Raw genomic sequence first — 19,485 nt, 5'->3', positions numbered from 1 at the left:
TTATACTGGTTTATATTGGTTTATATTGGTTTATACTGGTTTATATTGGTTTATACTGGTTTATACTGGTTTATACTGGTTTATATTGGTTTATACTTGTTTATACTGGTTTATATTGGTTTATACTGGTTTATACTGGTTTATATTGGTTTATACTGGTTTATACTGGTTTATATTGGTTTATACTGGTTTATACTGGTTTATACTGGTTTATATTGGTTTATATTGGTTTATATTGGTTTATATTGGTTTATACTGGTTTATACTGGTTTATACTGATGAGGTTGATAAACAGCACCCAGTAACCCTCAGCTCTGTTTGTATTTCATGTAAATCTGATTAACTGACTGACGGTGATAAACCTGTGGCTTTGGCCCCCATCAGGAGACGGCGGTGGAGCTGATCTTTGCGGCTCACTCCACCACAGCGAGCTCTTCCACGTCGCTGGTTCTGCAGCTGCTGCGTCACCCGGAGGTGGTAGAGCGGGCGAGGGCGGAGCTAGAGGCAGAGGACCTGGGCTTGGAGTGTGACGTAGAACGCACACGCACACACACCAAGGAGGAGGAGTCGACCCGCCTCCTGGACCAGACACGCCCCCACATCCCCACCCTCAGCCTCAACAAGCTGAGCCGCCTGAGGTACCTGGACTGTGTGATCAGAGAGGTGCTGCGGTATCTGCCGCCCGTGTCCGGAGGTTACCGCACCGTCCTGCAGACCTTCGAACTGGACGTGAGTCTGTTTCTCATGTTCTCATGTTTCACTTTAAACACCATCTAAAAAATATGGGGAAAAAACATTTGAAAACATAATAAAAATAATTTCAAATGTTTAAAAAATATAAATCCTCTTTTTTTAAAAGCCTGTGTATTAGTATTTGATTAATATTATTATTTTAATATTTAATCATCTATTCTTGTGTGTCACCAGAACAAAAACACACAACACAACTGTGAGAACAAAAACACAAAAAAACACACACAAATTCATAAAAATAAACAAAATGACAACAGAAACACACAAAATGATGGCAAAAATATACAAAATGAGAGAAAAATATACAAAATATACCAAGAAATCACAAGCAACAACAAAAAATACAAAAAATAACAACAAAAAACACAGAATGACAGTAAGATATGCAAGATGATGACAAAATAACAACACACAAAATGACAGAAGAATACACAAAAGGATGGCAGCAAAAATATACAAAATGAGAAAAAAAGTTTAGAAAATGATACCGAGAACAGACTACAAAGAAAATTTACAAAATACTGTAACAACAAAAACACACAAAATGACAAAAAAATAAACAAAATAACAATAAAAATACACAAAATGAAAAACACACTGAACAACAATTGTTCAATATTCTGATATTATGACTGTTGATCATGTGATCCTTAGATCCCTTGTTGGTTAGCATGTTAGCATGTTGGCTGTGTGTTTGATGTGAGACGACCTTTCTCACCTCAGTGTGTCCTGGGAAAACGCCGAGTCATGCCCGTCCTTAGAAAGCCTCAACAAGTCCTCGCCGTGGCCCCAATTTAGTGATTCTGCTACGTTTAGAGGAGCCTCTCCATACGTCATTATGTGTGTTCATCCAAGTGAATCTCAGTGGAACCTCAGCTCTGCTCCACAATGGGTGATGATGGGTTCACCGTGAGAGGAAAGGGCCAGCGGACGCTGATGGGAAGGTCCCAACGAGACGTTTAGAAAGAAAAACTTTCAAATATTACTATTAAACATCACCAAAGATACTCAGACCAGGATTTGAACACACAAACTGACTCCAAAAACACACACACAATTACAGAAAAATATACAAAACAATGACAAAAACACACAGCAAGAGAAAAATATTTATCCAATTATACCAAAAACACACAAAACAACAACAAAAGCACACAAAATAACAACAAAACACAAAATGAGTGTAAATAATACTAAGAACACGCAAGCAACAACAAAGATAGACAAAATACAGACAAAAACACACAGAAAGACAACAAACATACTCAAAGTGGGAGAAATATATCCCCAATGACACCAAGAACACAAAAACACAGAAAGACAACAAAACACACAAGATGACGACTAAAATAACAAAAAATGTTGGTCATGTGACCCCCAGCTCGTTGGTCCATCTCTCATTGATGTGATGATGTCACTAATGCACATTAAACTCCTCCCCCCTCTCTCTCTCTCTCAGGGTTATCAGATCCCTAGAGGATGGAGTGTGATGTACAGCATCAGAGACACCCATGAGACGGCCGCAGTCTTTCAGAACCCCGAGAAGTTCGACCCCGACCGCTTTGGGTCGGAGCGCGAGGAGAGCCGGTGGTCACGGTTCAGCTACGTGCCATTTGGCGGTGGCGCGCGTAGCTGCGTGGGAAAGGAACTGGCTCAGGTCATCCTAAAAACTCTGGCCGTGGAGCTGATGGGGACGTGCACGTGGACGCTCGCCACCGAGAAGTACCCCGACATGCAGACTGTGCCCATCGTGCACCCTGTAAATGGACTGCACGTCAACTTCACCTACAGACGCCCACTTTAGAGACGTTATGGCCTCCGAGAACAGCTCCAGACCAGCAGGGGGCGGGGTTTTGTCTGAACCTCACTTCAAATTTCACTCAGGCGCTTATTTAAAAACACTTTTTACTTTAATAATATTTTTTATTATTTCATCTTACCGCCAAACAGTAAAGTAGTAGAAATGTCGCGACCTAGAGTTCAGTGTGACTAAAATAAATAAAAATACAGGTTAAATAAATGCTTGTGAGCCACTGAAGATGGGTTCACCACCCACTATTGGGTCCTGACACGCATATTGAAAACCTTTGCTCTAAAAACACTAAAAAAAAACATTTAAAGCGTAATTTTTGATCTCAGAAAGTTTTTTCTTCCCTTGTGTCTTTAGGTGTCGTATACTTGCGGCTAACGAGCTAACATAGCACATCCCTTATTTCAACACTAAATAGTACGGTTATTTAAAATCTGCAAAAAACTTCTGCCATGCACTCTAGTTATGTTACATAATACAAGTATAAAATGATTGAGTGTTTTTGGTTGTTTTTTGTATTTCGCATCGCTTTCACAAACTGCTGACTCAGCACATTTCCAAAACAGGACGAGTATTAGACAGTATCAGATAACGGAAAAAAAGTAAATATCCAACGTCCTTACTTTACACACAACACTGATCTATTTCATTAGAAATAATCAATATTCTGAGGCCAAAAAGAGTCAGAATAATACATTTTATAATAATATTATAGTTGTGGTTACTCATATCGATCTCTAACTACACGTATTAATATCATCTAATGAAAAACTCAACAGTGTTAGCAAACGAGCTAATGTTGCACATGCCCCTTGTTCAGAGTGTGAATAAAATAAATAAATGCTTGTGAGCCAATGAAGACGAGTTCACGACCCATTGTTGGGTCCCGACACACAAATTGAAAACCTTTGCTCTAAAAAGCTTAGTTTTCTGAACTCAGAAATTTTGACTTTCCTCCTTTCTATAGGTGTCGTATACCTGCGGCTAACAAGCTAACAAGCTAACGTAGCTCGTTCCTTATTTCAACACTAAAAACAGAACGGCTATTTAATTTTAAATGAGCGTAATTTCAAATTTAAATTGCTAGTGATGTTTTTAATACAAGTTAAAAAATTTTGGCAGGTTGTTGTTTTTTGTATTTTGCATAGTTTCCACAAATTGCTGACTCAGCACATTTCCAAAACAGTAAAGGTGTTGGACAGTATCAGATAACGGGAAAAAAGTAAATATAAATAATAAATATTGGATGTCCCTACTTTAGACATTTTAGTAATCTTAAAATCTGAAAGATAATTGGAAATAATCAACATTCTGAGGATCTACAAACTGCTGACTCAGGAATTTTAATCCCTTTAATAATATTATTGTAGTTGTGGTTACTCGTATGGATCTGTTACCACCCATATCATAATCAGATAATTAAAAACTAAAATTCAAAAGTGTCAAACATTATTAGCAAACAAGCTAATATTGCACATCCCCTTTTTTTGTTTTTTTGTTTTTTGTTTTTTAAAAACATCAAAAATGGTAAAAAAAATCAATGTTTTAAAAGCAATAATTACCTCTAACTACAAATTGCTGACTCAGCAATTTGTGGCCTTGTTTCCGAGGTTCAGTGAAAGGTTTTATTTAACGGGACGACTTCTGGAAGTGCCTGATTGTGTGTCCTCCTCTGAATGTTGTACATACTGTAACTGTAACACACTTGTGTATCAAATGAAGTAGCGTAATTATTATTAATATTATTATTATGACTAAGCTGTATTTAAAACACAGATGTTATATTTACTTTGATTTGTAACACGGTAGCGTCACTAACCTTAGAGAGTAATATTATTATTATTATTATTATTATTATTATTATTATTGTTGGTCTGATGCTGTGTGTGTGTGTGTGTGTGTGTGTGTGTGTGTGTGTGTGTGTGTGTGTGTGTGTGTGTGTGTGTGTGTGTGTGTGTGTGTGTGTGTGTGTGTGTGTGTGTGTGTGTAGTAAAGCTGCTGGAAGGAGAGGAAGAAGCACTTTTTCCAATTTAAGGAGTGTGTAAATATATATCTGTGATGTTGATGTAACTGCTGTTCAGTGCATGACCGAGTAAAACTACACCATGAAGCTCTTTGTGTGTGTGTGTGTGTGTGTGTGTGTGTGTGTGTGTGTGTGTGTGTGTGTGTGTGTGTGTGTGTGTGTGTGTGTGTGTGTGTGTGTTTGCTTCATTACAAATATCAGAAAATTGGTGATAGTCTTTCTTGCATTATAAATAGACGAGTACAAATATGTATTCATATTGACAATAACAGAAGTTCCACAGTGTGGATGGGAAAATGAATGGGACATACAGTATATATATCTATATATTTTCTTTTGGCTGCCAGAACATCACCAAAATGTTATCAGCTGTTCATTGGCCCATTATCCACATTTCCTGAAAATCATCAAAATCCCTTCATAACTTTTCAAGTTATCGTGTACAGACAGACAGCATCACACTGCATTAGCTTAGCATTAGCATAGAATAGAATAGAACACTAATGATGAAGTCACTGTTGATGACATCATCAATTTGAACATTCTTGGAACTCTGATGACATCACTTTTGATGACATCATCAGTGTTCTAAAACAGGAGTTCCACAGTGTGGACTGGGCATTTCAAATTGGTATTGAAATTACCAAATTACTTCAAAATTACTGTTGCACACACTCAAGGTATTGGGAAGCCGTTGACAACATTTCATGTCGATCAGACACTGTGTCAGAGAGATATTCGCTAAGCAAACACACGCACACACGCAGACATTTCTTGTTTTATAGATTGTTCCAATATTGACACTTTGAACCCTCTTTACTACTTTTTATCTCTGTTTTTATCTACTCTAATTTGCAACTTTTAACCAATTTCTGTGGTTTTTAAAATCCCATTTCACCACCTTTTCCACCATTTTTGGTCACTTTGAACCCAAGTTTAGTTACTCTCTAAAAATAGAAACTCGCATATTGAAACTGTCAAATTACACAAAAACCTCCGTGAACATGAGTAGAGCAGCAGTGGGAAAATACATGAAAACACTGCTGTCTATTAAACACAAAATATCCTGTTTATCATCTTTCAGGGCTTCTGTGTCTGTTTCATATTCCTCATATTGCTTATTTTTCTGTTTGTTGTCATAGTTATTGTATTGTTTTGGTGTTTTCGTCATTTATTTTGGTTGTTTTTGTTCTTCTATGTCTTTTTGATTTCATTCTTTTTGTGTGTGTGTGTGTGTGTGTGTAATTCATTATTTGGTCCGTCTTTAGTTGTCGTATTTACTTGTTTGTGTTTCACTACCACATGAAAGATAATAAATGGTTGTGATGAAGATTTGGTCAAAAATGTAAGAAAATTGCAATGATTGGATAAAGTTCCTGATGGAGCCTCACAGAGAGGACAGAGAGCCTCGTGTTGCTCTAGAACCAGGAAATGTCTAACACTGACCTGAAGTAACTCCAGGAACGAGCCTGAGGTCACCTGTGAGTTCACCTGTGAGGTCACCTGTGAGGTCACCTGTGAGGTCACCTGTGAGGTCAGGGGGCTCCTGCGGCCTTGTTGGCAGGAGAGAATGTGGCTGACCACTAATGGTGGCCTAATTAAGCGTGCCGCGGAGCCCTGTGGCTCATTATATGACCGAGGCTCAGTCACTGTGAACTTGGCGACGTTTTGAACCGGAGTTCACCGCGATGCCACCAGCGCTGACAGCAGCACGGGTCAGAGAGCGGTCAGCCCTGGGCCCGAAGCCTGGGAACCAGTACAGAGCAATGCCACTGCTGAGCGTGCATATTACACAACAATTAACTGTAACTGTTAAATAACCACAGGAAGGAAGTGACAACAGCAGGTCACGACCTATGTCACAGACGTATACAGTATAGATCTGTTCCTAAATGTAGAAACATGATGCCACAATAAAAGATGAAAAACTTCTCCTCCATATCATTCAGGTTTTTTTCTGACTGTAGTCTGTGTAGCAACTCCCACATGTTTAAGTTAGCTTAGCATGTAGCAATCAGTACAACATGTTTAGCTTTGCTTAGCATGTAGCAACTAGTGCAACATGTTTTGTTAACTTAGCGTGAAGCAACCATTGCAACACGTTTGGGTAAGCTTAGCATGTAGCTATCAGTCCTACATGTTTAAGTTAGCTTAGCATGTAGCAAACAGTCCTACATGTTTAAGTTAGCTTAGCATGTAGCAACCAGTAATACATGTTTGGGTTAGCTTAGCATGTAGCAACCAGTGCAACATGTATTTGTTAGCTCAGCGTGTAGCAACCAATGCAACATGTTTGGTTCGCTTAGCATGTAGCATCCAGTCCCACACATTTGGGTGAGCTTAGCATGTAGCAACCAGTGCAACATATTTAGGTTAGCTTAGCATGTAGCAACCAGTGCAACATGTTTTTGTTAGCTTAGCGTGTAGTAACCATTGCAACATGTTTGGGTTAGCTTAGCATGTAGAAACCAGTGCAACATGTTTTTGTTAGCTTAGCATGTAGCATATATTGCAACATGTTTGGTTAGCTTAGCATGTAGCATCCAGTCCCACACGTTTGGGTTAGCTTAGCATGTAGCAATCAGTCTCACATGTTTGGGTTAGCTTAGAATATAACATCCAGTCCCACATGTTTGGGTTAGCTTAGCATATAGCATCCAGTCCCGCATGTTTGAGTTAGCTTAGCATGTGGTAACTAGTCCCACGTGTTTGGGTTAACATAGCATGTGGCAACCAGTCCCATATGTTTGAGTTAGCTTAGCATTTGGTAACCAGTCCCACATGTTTGGGTTAGCTTAGCATGTAGCAACCAGTCCCACACGTTTGGGTTAGCTTAGCATGTGGTAACCAGTGCAATATGCTTGGGTTAGCGTAGCATGTAGCAATCAGTCCTACATGTTTAAGTTAGCTTAGCATGTAGCAACCAGTCCTACATGTTTGGATTAGCTTAACATGTAGGAACCAGTGCAACATGTTTTTGTTAGCTTAGCATGTAGCATCCAGTCCCACATGTTTGGGTTAGCTTAGCATGTAGCATCCAGTCCCACACGTTTGGGTTAGCTTAGCATGTAGCAATCAGTCCCACATGTTTGGGTTAGCTTAGAATATAACATCCAATCCCACATGTTTGGGTTAGCTTAGCATGTAGCATCCAGTCCCGCATGTTTGAGTTAGCTTAGCATGTGGTAACCAGTCCCACGTGTTTGGGTTAGCTTAGCATGTGGCAACCAGTCTCATATGTTTGATTTAACTTAGCATTTGGTAACCAGTCCCACATGTTTGGATTAGCTTAGCATGTAGCAACCAGTCCCACATGTTTGGGTTAGCTTAGCATGTGGTAACCAGTGCAACATGCTTGGGTTAGCGTAGCATGTAGCAACTAGTGCAACATGTTTTAAATTTAATTAAAATTAAAATCAATAAACGTCTTACAGTCCACCGAGAAGTCTGAAAGCAAACATTAAATCCATGAAAATATCAGAGTGAGGGGACAAAGCTGTCCCACTGTGTCCCTGAAGGACATTTCAGATTATTCCCTGTGCCATGAAAATAAACAAGCAAACAAACAAACGATCAAGTGCGTCAGGATTTGGACGCTCGCTCCAACGAGCAAACAGCAAGAACTGCTAATTGTTTGTGTAAATGGTTGTTTGAGGTCATCGGGAGAGGGTTTGCTTCCCGTGATGAGAAGAAAGAACAGTTTAGGTCAGACCATCAGATAGCTCAGACGCTCTTTGATCCACAACCAGCAGTAATGAGTTCACCTAAAGTAACACAGTGACAAACCTGCATCTGAAGCACAACAATGTTCACATTATTTACTGTATATTAGCATGCATTAAAAAGTGAACCAATGGGAAGCACATTTCAATTTGTCACATCTATCTATGAAAGCAAAGAAAGTCTGTGTGTGTGTGTGTGTGTGTGTGTGTGTGTGTGTGTGTGTGTGTGTGTGTGTGTGTGTGTGTGTGTGTGTGTGTGTGTGTGTGTGTGTGTGTGTGTGTGTGTGTGTGCGCGCGCGTGCATGTGGAGCGAATTTCTTCCTGACGCGGTATGAGTTCAACCTGAAACTTAGACAACGGCTTTTTTAATACAATGCATAATATAATAGTATGTGCATCTGTTAGTTTGGAGTAATTTGGTCATTACCGAATGTTTATTTTAATTTTATTTCACTTTTGGAAGGCCCAGAAGTGAAACCTATTCAGCTTTTCAGAGTGTGAGGGGGCGCTAGCGCACCATCTATATCTTATTCACTGTACAGCTAGAGCCAATCACTGTGTATACAGCCATGCAGACACGAACTGTAAACACACGAGTGAGAGAGAGGAAGATAGTGGGGGGGGGGCGTCTGAGCAGCCGCGCTCACACTGATAAACCCGAAAAGCTCTCAAGTCTCACTGATTGGACCTGATGTGAGTCACTGATATGTGCATGTGAACAGCTAAAGCACGTACGTGTGCGAGTCGCGCACGCACACGCACACGCACACGCACACACACACACACCTCAAAATACACAAAACTACATATTTATACAAAAAACATAAAATGACAACAAAAATGCACAAAACTACACTAAAAAACATACAAAAATACACATAATCCATCCAAAGAACATTTATCATATTCATGTTTCATAGAATTAAACCAGATAAATCACACACTATTTTATTTTACACCCACAAATAAACCCTTTATAACACTACAGAGTACAGAGTGTGTACACCTCTATGTACATGAAACCTTCAAATACATACTCATTTGGACATAATTGCCAACTCTACTTAAGCTCCTCCCACTATATGAATACATACTTCTGACGGACACTGTACTAGTATATATAAGATAATATAAAAATGGCAGAATTACTGCCCCCTATGTGTTAAACCAGGATATTACAAGTGACATTTGCTAATGTGACGTTTTGGGCTGAGAGAATAGTGAAGATTGAGCTATAGTGAGTAGCTAGTTAGCATAGCATAGACAGTTATTTGTAAATTTTATAGTATATACTAAGCGTGTCTTAGCTGCTCCAGAAGCCCCACCCATAATCAAGACATTTTTTAAATTTAGACACACGTCCTCTCAAACCTCAGGGCTTAGTTACTCTTTAAGAAAATAAGTTACTCTTTACATTTTCTAAGTTGAATTTATTAGATTGAAAAATGCGTCAATTGTTGTAATTTATGTTCAATAATGATATGGGTAACTGGACGAAAAAAACACAAAAAGCACAAAAATACACAACAATACACAAAGCAACAACAAAAGCACACATAATGACAAAAAAAAAAAATCAAGAAAATTACTTTTTTGTGGCCCCTACTGTGATAAAGGATATACTAAACACAGCTCTCCCTCATTAGCTTGATGCTAACCAAACACAGCTCTCCCTCATTAGCTTGATGCTAACCAAACACAGCTCTCCCTCATTAGCTTGATGCTAACAAAACACAGCTCCCCCTCGTTAGCGCATTGCTTACTAAACACAGCTCTCCCTTGTTAGCTTGATGCTAACCAAACACAGCTCTCCCTCATTAGCTTGATGCTAACCAAACACAGCTCTCCCTCATTAGCTTGATGCTAACAAAACACAGCTCCCCCTCGTTAGCGCATTGCTTACTAAACACAGCTCTCCCTCATTAGCTTGATGCTAACAAAACACAGCTCCCCCTCGTTAGCGCATTGCTTACTAAACACAGCTCTCCCTTGTTAGCTTGATGCTAACTAAACAGCTCTCTCTTGTTAGCTCAATGCTAACTAAACACAGCTCTCCCTCATTAGCTCAATGCTAACTAAACACAGCTCTCCTTGTTAGCTTGATGCTAACTCAACAGCTCTCTCTTGTTAGCTCGATGCTAACTAAACACAGCTTTCTCTCGTTAGCTCAATGCTAACAAAACACAATTCTCCCTCATCAGCTTAATGCTAACTAAACACAGCCCTCCCTTGTTAGCGTGATGCTAACTAAACACAGCTCTACCTCGTTAGCACATTGCTTACTCAACACAGCTCTCCCTCATTAGCTTAATGCTAACAAAACACAGCTCTCCCTCGTTAGCTAGATGCTAACTAAACACAGCTCTCCCTCGTTAGCTTGATGCTAAAAAAACACAATTCTCCCTCATTAGCTTAATGCTAACTAAACACAGCTCTCCCTCGTTAGCTCGATGCTAACTAAACACAGCTCTCCCTCGTTAGCGCAATGCTAACTAAACACAGCTCTCTTAATGCTAACAAAACACATTTCTCCCTTGTTTGCTAGATGCTAACTAAACACAGCTCTCCCTTGTTAGCTTGATGCTAAAAAAACACAATTCTCCCTCATTAGCTTGATGCCAACTAAACACAGCTCTCCCTCGTTAGCTCGATGCTAACTAAACACAGCTCTCCTCGTTAGCGCAATGCTAACTAAACACAGCTCTCCCTCATTAGCGCATTGCTTACTAAACACAGCTCTCCCTTGTTAGCTTGATGCTAACTAAACATAGCTCTCTTAATGCTAACAAAACACATTTCTCCCTTGTTAGCTAGATGCTAACTAAACACAGCTCTCCCTTGTTAGCTTGATGCTAAAAAAACACAATTCTCCCTCATTAGCTTGATGCTAACTAAACACAGCTCTCTCTTGTTAGCTCAATGCTAACTAAACACAGCTCTCCCTCGTTAGTGCAATGCTTACTAAACACAGCTCTCCCTTGTTTGCTTGATGCTAACTAAACAGCTCTCTCTTGTTAGCTCAATGCTAACCAAACAAAGCTCTCCCTTGTTAGCGTGATGCTAACTAAATCAGTGATCCCAACAAGGAGCTAAGAAAACCAAGAGTGTAGTTGGTGTGAGGAGCTGCAGGAGGAGGAAGAGGAGGGTGAGGAGGAAGAGCAGTAATTACTGGTTCCGTCAGACGACATCTGTTATGTCAACATTCCAGACGCCTGCGGACCAGAGCCTCCACTACAGAGTCGAGGTCGTAAGTTCACACCTCGTCTGATTGGCTGATCTGTCCTTGACCAAGACCGTCTGCCCCCCAGGCCACAGTCACAACCTTCACAATAAAACACCTGCTTTAGCCCCGCCCCTCACACTCCAGCAGACTGAGAATCAACAATGAGTCATTTTCACAACACACACACCGTTTAATCCTAGAAATATCACATTTATTTTTATTATTATTATTATTATAGTTATTTATGATAATTATTATCATCATCATCATTGTTATCATATTAGTGTTTCTGTCAAACTGGTGTCCATGTTAACTAATGACTGACTTCAGAGCACAACCAGCATACACCAGTTAACATGATCACCAGCTGGTTTAAAACACCACCGATGCTTATCTAGTTCAGACTAGTTTTAGACTAAAAAGTAATTTAGACCAAATTACACAAGATCTGGACATGTAGACTTAACTAATTTAGACTAGTTTAGGTATAAAAACTAACTTGGACAAGTGCTACAATAATCCACACTAAATCTGCACTAGATTAGATTAGATCTTAACTAGAACCAGTTATGAATCCAGCTCTGATCTGTTGTGGGTCACATTCACTTGGTGGCAGAGGAAACCGTACAGTTGTCCTGTGTGAATGTGGGCCTCGCTCTGATTGGACACAAAACCAACGTACGACAAATAAACTCAAAATGACAATTACATGAAATGACAGAAATAATATATGAAGCATAAAATACACAAATCAATCAAAAAGGACAAAAAGGATTGGTCGTTAACCTGTTATTCTAAATGATGATGTGGATGTTGGTCATGTGACCCTCTGATCATATTTGTGGCTCCGCCCCCTTTAAAAACAACTGCCGTCTCTGGTTTAGAGACACAAGGGACATTTAGCATCTCATCCTCTGTGCAGTGTGTGTGCGTGTGTGTGTGTGTGTGTACTGGTTCCCCGGGGCCTGCGGTGGTCAGGGTTACCTGTGACAGGGAGTGAAGCAACATTCCTGAGCTCAGTTCAAGAGTTCAGGAAATCCATGAAGAGTGTGAGGAGCCACGCCCTGTGTGTGTGTGTGTGTGTGTGTGTGTGTGTGTGTGTGTGTGTGTGTGTGTGTGTGTGTGTGTGTGTGTGTGTGTGTGTGTGTGTGTGTGTACTTCTTCTGCGTGATTACACTTCAGTTCTCTGAGTATTTTCACCTGCAGCTTCCACTGAACTTTTCTGACTAAAATCATTTTTGAACGTCGTCTTTGAAAGACTTTGAATCAAAATGTGGAACTTGTTTCCTTCTCGTATCGTCTCTGGTTCTGGTTTTCACTGAGAAACAGTCGCTGTGTTTAAACTGGTTTTAAATTCAAAGCAAAGTTTGTAAATGTTTCTTTAAATCTTTAACATAACTTTAAAGTTGTTCAGTAGTTTTTAAATAAGGATGTAAAATGATTGTTTTACAGAAACAGAGAAAAGCACATTTTCAGCTCGACCTAAACTTGTTTTGGGATTTTTTTAATTATTATTTAGGATAAAAAAAATCTAATTTTGTAAGTTAGTCCAACTGGTTTTTCACATGTTCTAAATCAATGTTGGTCTGAACACTTTGTTCTGTTTTTGTGTTTGAATTGAACACGTTTCAGGAGAAAATTGATTTGATTTAAAATCATATTATACTGGTTTTGGTCAATCTTCATCTTCACCATCATCATCATCTTCATCATCACGTTCAGAACAATCAGAGCTCGAACAAGTCTACATTTACCGTGGAGGACACTTACACAGTGCGTACGCTAGCGTAAACTTGTTTAGACTAATTCTAGTCTTGTTTAGACTAATTTGGAGAGGTTTAACTCACTCACTGCCATGGACGCATGTATTCATGTACCTGTCAGGTTTTGGATTTAAAAATAAGGGACATTTTCTGGCATCCACTACGATCCGTCCCACCCGTCCAACCAGTCTCCAGTATCACTTATATTTTAATATAGATGTACAATAAATCTAAAATATTCACTTATCAAACACTTACTAAATACAATTATATGATTATAATCTGGTAGGTCGACCTTTATTAACATTAAAATACTGTAAACATTCCTACTAGGGCTGGTGATATGAACCAAAACTAATATCTCAATATATTTTATCAAAATGGTGAAATATGATATAAATCTAGATAATTTTATTGAATAAAGTCTGACCAGAAAAACAATTCTGGGTTAAATTTGCTGATGTAAAATGTTACACAGAGACATTTATTAATAAACAGATGATCAATATGTGACACTTTTGGCTTTTTCACCTGTAAGGGACAGCACGTGTGAGTGAGTTCTGTAGCGTAGCTTGTTATAGGGAAGGTCTGGGTTACTTAGGACGCACTCATTAATCCATCTATATATATCTATATATATTGATATATGCAATATTGTAGTTTTCTATATCACCAAAATAGATATGTGTATATGAAGCACATGTTTATTTAATATACTTACAGTTTATATACAAGTCAACGCGTTACATATTTACTGTTAATTTAACATTGTTTGTCTTTAAGTTAAAGAATAACATTTTATTTTATTAAAAATGTTCTCACGCTCACTCATGTGGTTCTCTACAACGTATTTACATGAGTTCTTTGGTTTTTTTCGCCGGAACGTTTTCATTCATCATCTCTTTTCTGAGTTGTTTCTGGGTTTGTTGCCGCTGTCGGCACTAATCTCAGGTGGCAAAGTTAGTGACGGCGTTTAGTTTAGTAAGGCATCTTTTAATTATTATTACATTAAAATAAGGGATATTTACGGGAAAATACTAATATGGGAAATGGCTGGAAAGAGGGGTAACAAAACAAAAACAAGATACTTGACAGGTATGTGTACAGTATGTGTCAATTGTGTTTTTCAACGGGGGTTGCTAGGATACACTGTGGTGGAGTTCTCACTTGAAAATCAGCATTGTACTATGATGTACTGACCAGCTGGTGCCATGTAGGTGGCAGCAGCACACCTTTAGATAGAGAGGAAAGGAGTTCATGAAGCAGAAAATGGTGCTACAAAGGAATATTGTGAAGTATCCAGCAGCTCACAACAGTTCACACTCAAGCAGATGTGGATCTAAGTGAACTATTGAGTGTCGCGATTGTGAGAGAAGACGATTAACAATACGGGCCAACTCAACATGTCGGGAGGAGGAGGAAGTTGCATGTGTGATGAAGGCCAAAAGTAAGGAAACCATACAACTCTGACCCAGATACCATAATAATAATAATAATAATAATAATAATAATAATAATAATAATTATAATAATGTCATCAAAAGCCTGGTCTCAGTGTTGTTTTTTGTAGTTTTATAAAAGGAAACTAATGTTGACGTGTCACTAAAACAAAAAAATGCTTCAAAGTCACTGACAGGTTTTTTCAGAAAAAGCTGTTTTTCTCAGCTTTTTCTCACAAACTGGCGTTTTGTGTGAAACTTGCCTCTATTCAACTGATGATTACAAAAGAACAAAACAAGCTAGAAACAAAAACAAAATTCTGATGAAAGTAGAGATTGTAATCTGTCAGAATCTAGCTTGTCATAGTACAAAATATTCTGAGGATCTTTAAAAATCAGTCAAATTGTTCTAAAATGGCTGGCAGTGAATGAGTTAAATTAGTTCTGGACTCGTTTAGATGTTTAAACTAGTTCCTGACTTGTTTAGACTAATTTGGAGTTATTTAAACTAGTGCTGGACTCGTGTAAACCATAGACTGTAAAAAGAATGGACGGAACAATCTCCTGGTGGAGTGAAGCTTTTATTTTTAGAGCTCCCCCTGCTGACTGGCTGCAGAATCGGTCATAAGCCCCGCCTCCTCAATGATAACAGATGAGATGTGGGTCAAACTGTAAAGTTAAAATACTCGTCACATCATTTTTTTCCAAACCTAAACTCTGCTGTGATCATTAGTTATTATCAGCCTACATTGTGTTTAAGAGCTCATTTTTCTGTGAACTTTGTGTTAAATAAGTTATTTGAGGTTGAAAAATCTCATATATGACGATAATTGACAGCCACGGATCTTGCGTAGCTCTCTTTGTGAATAGCAGTTAAGTTGTGAAGGAAAGCTGACGTGTGATTCTCTTTATTTTTAAATAGAGTACGTTTAGATATTAGAGTGTAAATAAATGGTGGTTTTGTTCTAACCTCTAAAGATACTTATGTTCGTGGCGTAGCTGGGCTGCGTAAATCATCAGGGCAGTATGCTAAATGGGCGGGGCGTGTTACCAGGGCTCCTCCCACTGGATCCTACTGCGCAGACTCTGGCTCCAAAATTGCAAGATGGCAGCACCCCTAAGCACCGTATTTTGGCTTCAAGAACGTTGAGTGGGAACAGCTACTGGTTTAGACTAGTTTGTTAGTTGTTAAAACTAGTTCTAAACTTGTTTAGACTAAGTTGGACTTGTTTAGACTAAGTTGGAGTTGTTTAGACTAGTTTGGGACTCGTGTCCCTAAGTGTCCTGATTTGTCCAAATAGAGCTAGTTGGAGCTAGTTGGAGGACTAGTTGAGGAGGACTAGTTGAGGAGGACTAGTTGAGGAGGACTAGTTGAGGAGGACTAGTTTCTGTGTCTGGTTTACCAGTGAATGTGTTTGATTCAAAAGTCCCAGTGGGTCATGTGGAGGTCTCTCTGCACACATTCCTGATGTGTTGATGTGAGCTCCGTGTGTTGATAGTTCTCCATGTGGACTCAGTGAATCCAAACACGGAGGTCAGGACCTCCACACGTCTGCGCGGCGCTAACAGCTCACGGCTAATTCGCTGTTGTTGAAGTAAAGCGTCACATGTTGCTGCTCTGTGCCCACTTCCTCTGATCGGCCGTGAGTTTAAACCCAGACAACAAAGCAACGCAGAGACAATAGAAAGGGACACAAACCAGAACCAGAGGCCGTGAACCCAGGTTTAGATCTATAAACTGATGATGGGAAGATTAGCTTTAGCTAAATACAATACCCTTTTATTTTCAGGGCCAAATTGAAATAATATGTATACAAGCAGCATATAAAAATAATAAACAAAAACATTTAAATAATATCAAATAAAACAATATTGTATTAAACAATATAATAGGGGAGATTAATGTTGTTATCATGTTTTTTTGTCAATAATCATTAATAGTCTTTGTAAAAACAAAAAAAAAACTCTCTATTTCAATATTTTTTTTAAAGCTATATGGAGCCATTGCAAAAGTGTCAAAGAGCCACATGTGGCTCCTGAGCCACAGGTTACAGTAAACCCTGAGCTAATCTGTTACATTCCTGTGGAAATGCTAAACTGTGACTTTTAAATCTGGTGTTAAAGCTTAAGTTTAACATTGTGTTTACAAACACGACTTGTTATGAGCTTAACATTAAACAGAAAGTCAGCGGACACTGAGGAGGCGGGGCACCAAAATGTTCGTTCTTTTTGGTTACTACCGTTTACGTCAGAACCAGTGCCATATTGATACTGTGTTTCGTACCCAACCCGACTCACGAAAAGCTTCTATTTGCGCAGAAACTGTAAATGTTAAGTGAAAACTAAAATGGTCATGAGCGGTAGAAAAACCAGGGGAGCGTGCACATTTATTTTTTTAAGATATTGTAAGAAATGACCATGTGACGGCAGTGGAAAAACAGTCATTCTATCAGGAATCTTCAGTTTACATTGGCTCTTATGGGAAAAAAATCAGGAACCTCAGCCTGAACTATTGGCTTCCAGTTGACTTTAGAAAGGGTGAGATCTTCAAACTTGGCTTCATATGAAGCCCAGGAACCATAGCTACATTCACCTTCTATGTATTGTTTGGCCTAGAGGGCGAGTTGTTCGGAAAATTTTCAGGTAAATTTCTGCTGCTCCTCCACTCTAAGATTATGACATCACGCACGCTACCAGGGGCTTTTTGACTCGAGTCAGGAGGTTTTGAAGACTCGGCTATTGAGAACTGTAACCCCATCCTCACGCCAAATACATCCCTGCAGAGGACAAAAAGCCCTGCATTTTGAAGTTCAACTGAAGTCTCGAGGTGAAATTAGGGCGAAGCAGTAGCGCTTAGGAAAAGTTACATTTTTTGACTGATATTTTTCTCTCCCTTTTCATTTGTTAAGGGACTTTTTTTCGCAGATGTTGGCGATTTATTCTGCAAAAAACTGATGAATCTCTTAGAAAAGTCATAGCACTCGATTCCCGATCAAGCCACACGTTTTGATGTACAATTTGCGTGGGTTCTCTGAAAGCCGTAGGAGGAGACGCGTTCTGGAAAACGGTGGAAGGTGAAGAATAAACACGCGAAACAGCTGCTACTGAGGACAAAGAGGGCTAGCTCCATCCAGATGTTAAACATTATGATCGCACACAAAATGTATAGTTGAAGATTATCACTTTTGGCCATTTGTCTTTAATCTATTTCTATTGAGTTTTTTTTAAGTATTTATTAAGGAACTCATGAATGTCAGAATTTTAATGTGTGAATGGATATGAACTGTGTTTTATTGGTTCTGTGTTTTATTGTTGCTGCACTGGCCTCTCTGTAAATGAAGTTCCTAACAGATAAAATTGAATTTGATAGTGGCTCCATGTAATGGAGAGGAGTGGTGGCTCGTGAAGTAAAAAACTAAAAGTGTAATAATTTATACAGAGCACCAGGATGTAGTATTAAAGTGTTTAATAACTGGATAAGGGAAATATTTTAAGAAGCTAATCAAATAGTTGATTAAATATTGATCTGCTCAATCCAAATAAGCACAAAATGGCCAACAAATGTATCAATACTACGTACAGTAAACCTGATAGAATTACATCATATTGTGCTACTTTCATTGAAATAATATATTGAGTGGATTATTAATCAATGACATCAGTGACCACCTTTTTAAATGAACAAAATGACACTAAAGTACACAAAATTACTCCTAAACACACAAAATAACTATACAATAAACAAAAACAACAATATAGAAAATATACAAAATTACTCCACAAGCATAAAAAAAACACAAGACCAAAAAATGAAAGATACACACAAACTGTCATTTCCTGTTAATGCTCTGATTGGTCGTTATTCTAACGCTAACATGATTGTTAATCATGTGACGCTCATGTGTGTGGCTCCGCCCCCTGTGATGAACGACTCTGATTAATTATATAGTTTCTTAATTGATCTAATTTTATCTGATTTATTGGTCATTTAACTCATCTTTATTTTTCTCATCTCCATCTGAACCAGCAACACAAACACAATCAATGATTCCCTCCTCAGGTTAGCTCCTCCCACACCTGGAGAACAGCCTTCAAAATAAGATCAGCCTTCAAAATAAGAGACGGAAAATGTAATGGACACTTCACTGACTGTCAGGGATGAGCAAGGACACACACACACACACACACACACACACACACACACACACACACACACACACACACACACACACACACACACACACACACACAGTGATTACAGCTTCAACTTTTCACCTCACCATCAAACCGCCATGAGCTCTGCCTCCAGGACTAATTATAGGAGGAGGAGACGGGCGTGGTCCCCCCACACACACACACACACACACGTTGAACAACGACAAACACTCACAACATCAACAACAAAGGAGAAAGTACAGGTGTGTGTGTCTCACCTCTGCATGTCCTGATGGGTTAGAGCTGCTGCTGTGACCTCACCCTGACACACACACACACACACACACACACACAGGTCAGATGAGGACAGGAACGTTGAAACACTTTCTCTTTATGTTCGTGTGAATCCTGTTTGTTTGGTTCCAGATTAAAGATTTACCGACAGGAAGGAATGTATTTATTTATCCTGCTGATGAGAACTGACTAGTTTTCACACACACACTACTTACTGTCATGCAGCAGCTGGTGACCGTGCTATCTGGTGACTGAGTGTCAGCTGGTTAAGGTCAGAGGTCAGAACAGTCTTTTCAGTCTCTT

General features: G+C 39.0%; 1 protein-coding gene and 1 long non-coding RNA gene across 2 annotated transcripts in view; one reads left to right on the top strand and one right to left on the bottom strand.

Moving 5' to 3' along the window:
• Positions 1 to 5,048, top strand: part of cyp26c1 (cytochrome P450, family 26, subfamily C, polypeptide 1) — a 13,597-nt gene extending 8,549 nt beyond the window's left edge. The window contains exons 6-7 of the mRNA XM_028468535.1: positions 385 to 729; positions 2,213 to 5,048. Of these exons, the coding sequence (XP_028324336.1) occupies positions 385 to 729; positions 2,213 to 2,557 (690 nt within the window). The 3' untranslated portion in view covers positions 2,558 to 5,048. The remainder of the gene's footprint in view (positions 1 to 384; positions 730 to 2,212) is intronic.
• LOC114476713 (uncharacterized) lies at positions 646 to 19,485 on the bottom strand. The gene is made up of 4 exons (XR_003675631.1): positions 19,398 to 19,485; positions 19,167 to 19,210; positions 1,472 to 1,686; positions 646 to 773 (listed from the first exon to the last, which is right to left on the bottom strand). It is a non-coding gene; the product is annotated as an uncharacterized LOC114476713 (long non-coding RNA).

This window comes from Gouania willdenowi, chromosome 15 (genome assembly GCF_900634775.1).
Source record: "Gouania willdenowi chromosome 15, fGouWil2.1, whole genome shotgun sequence".
Lineage (NCBI taxonomy): Eukaryota > Metazoa > Chordata > Actinopteri > Blenniiformes > Gobiesocidae > Gouania > Gouania willdenowi.
This window is presented reverse-complemented; position numbering and strand designations above follow the sequence as displayed.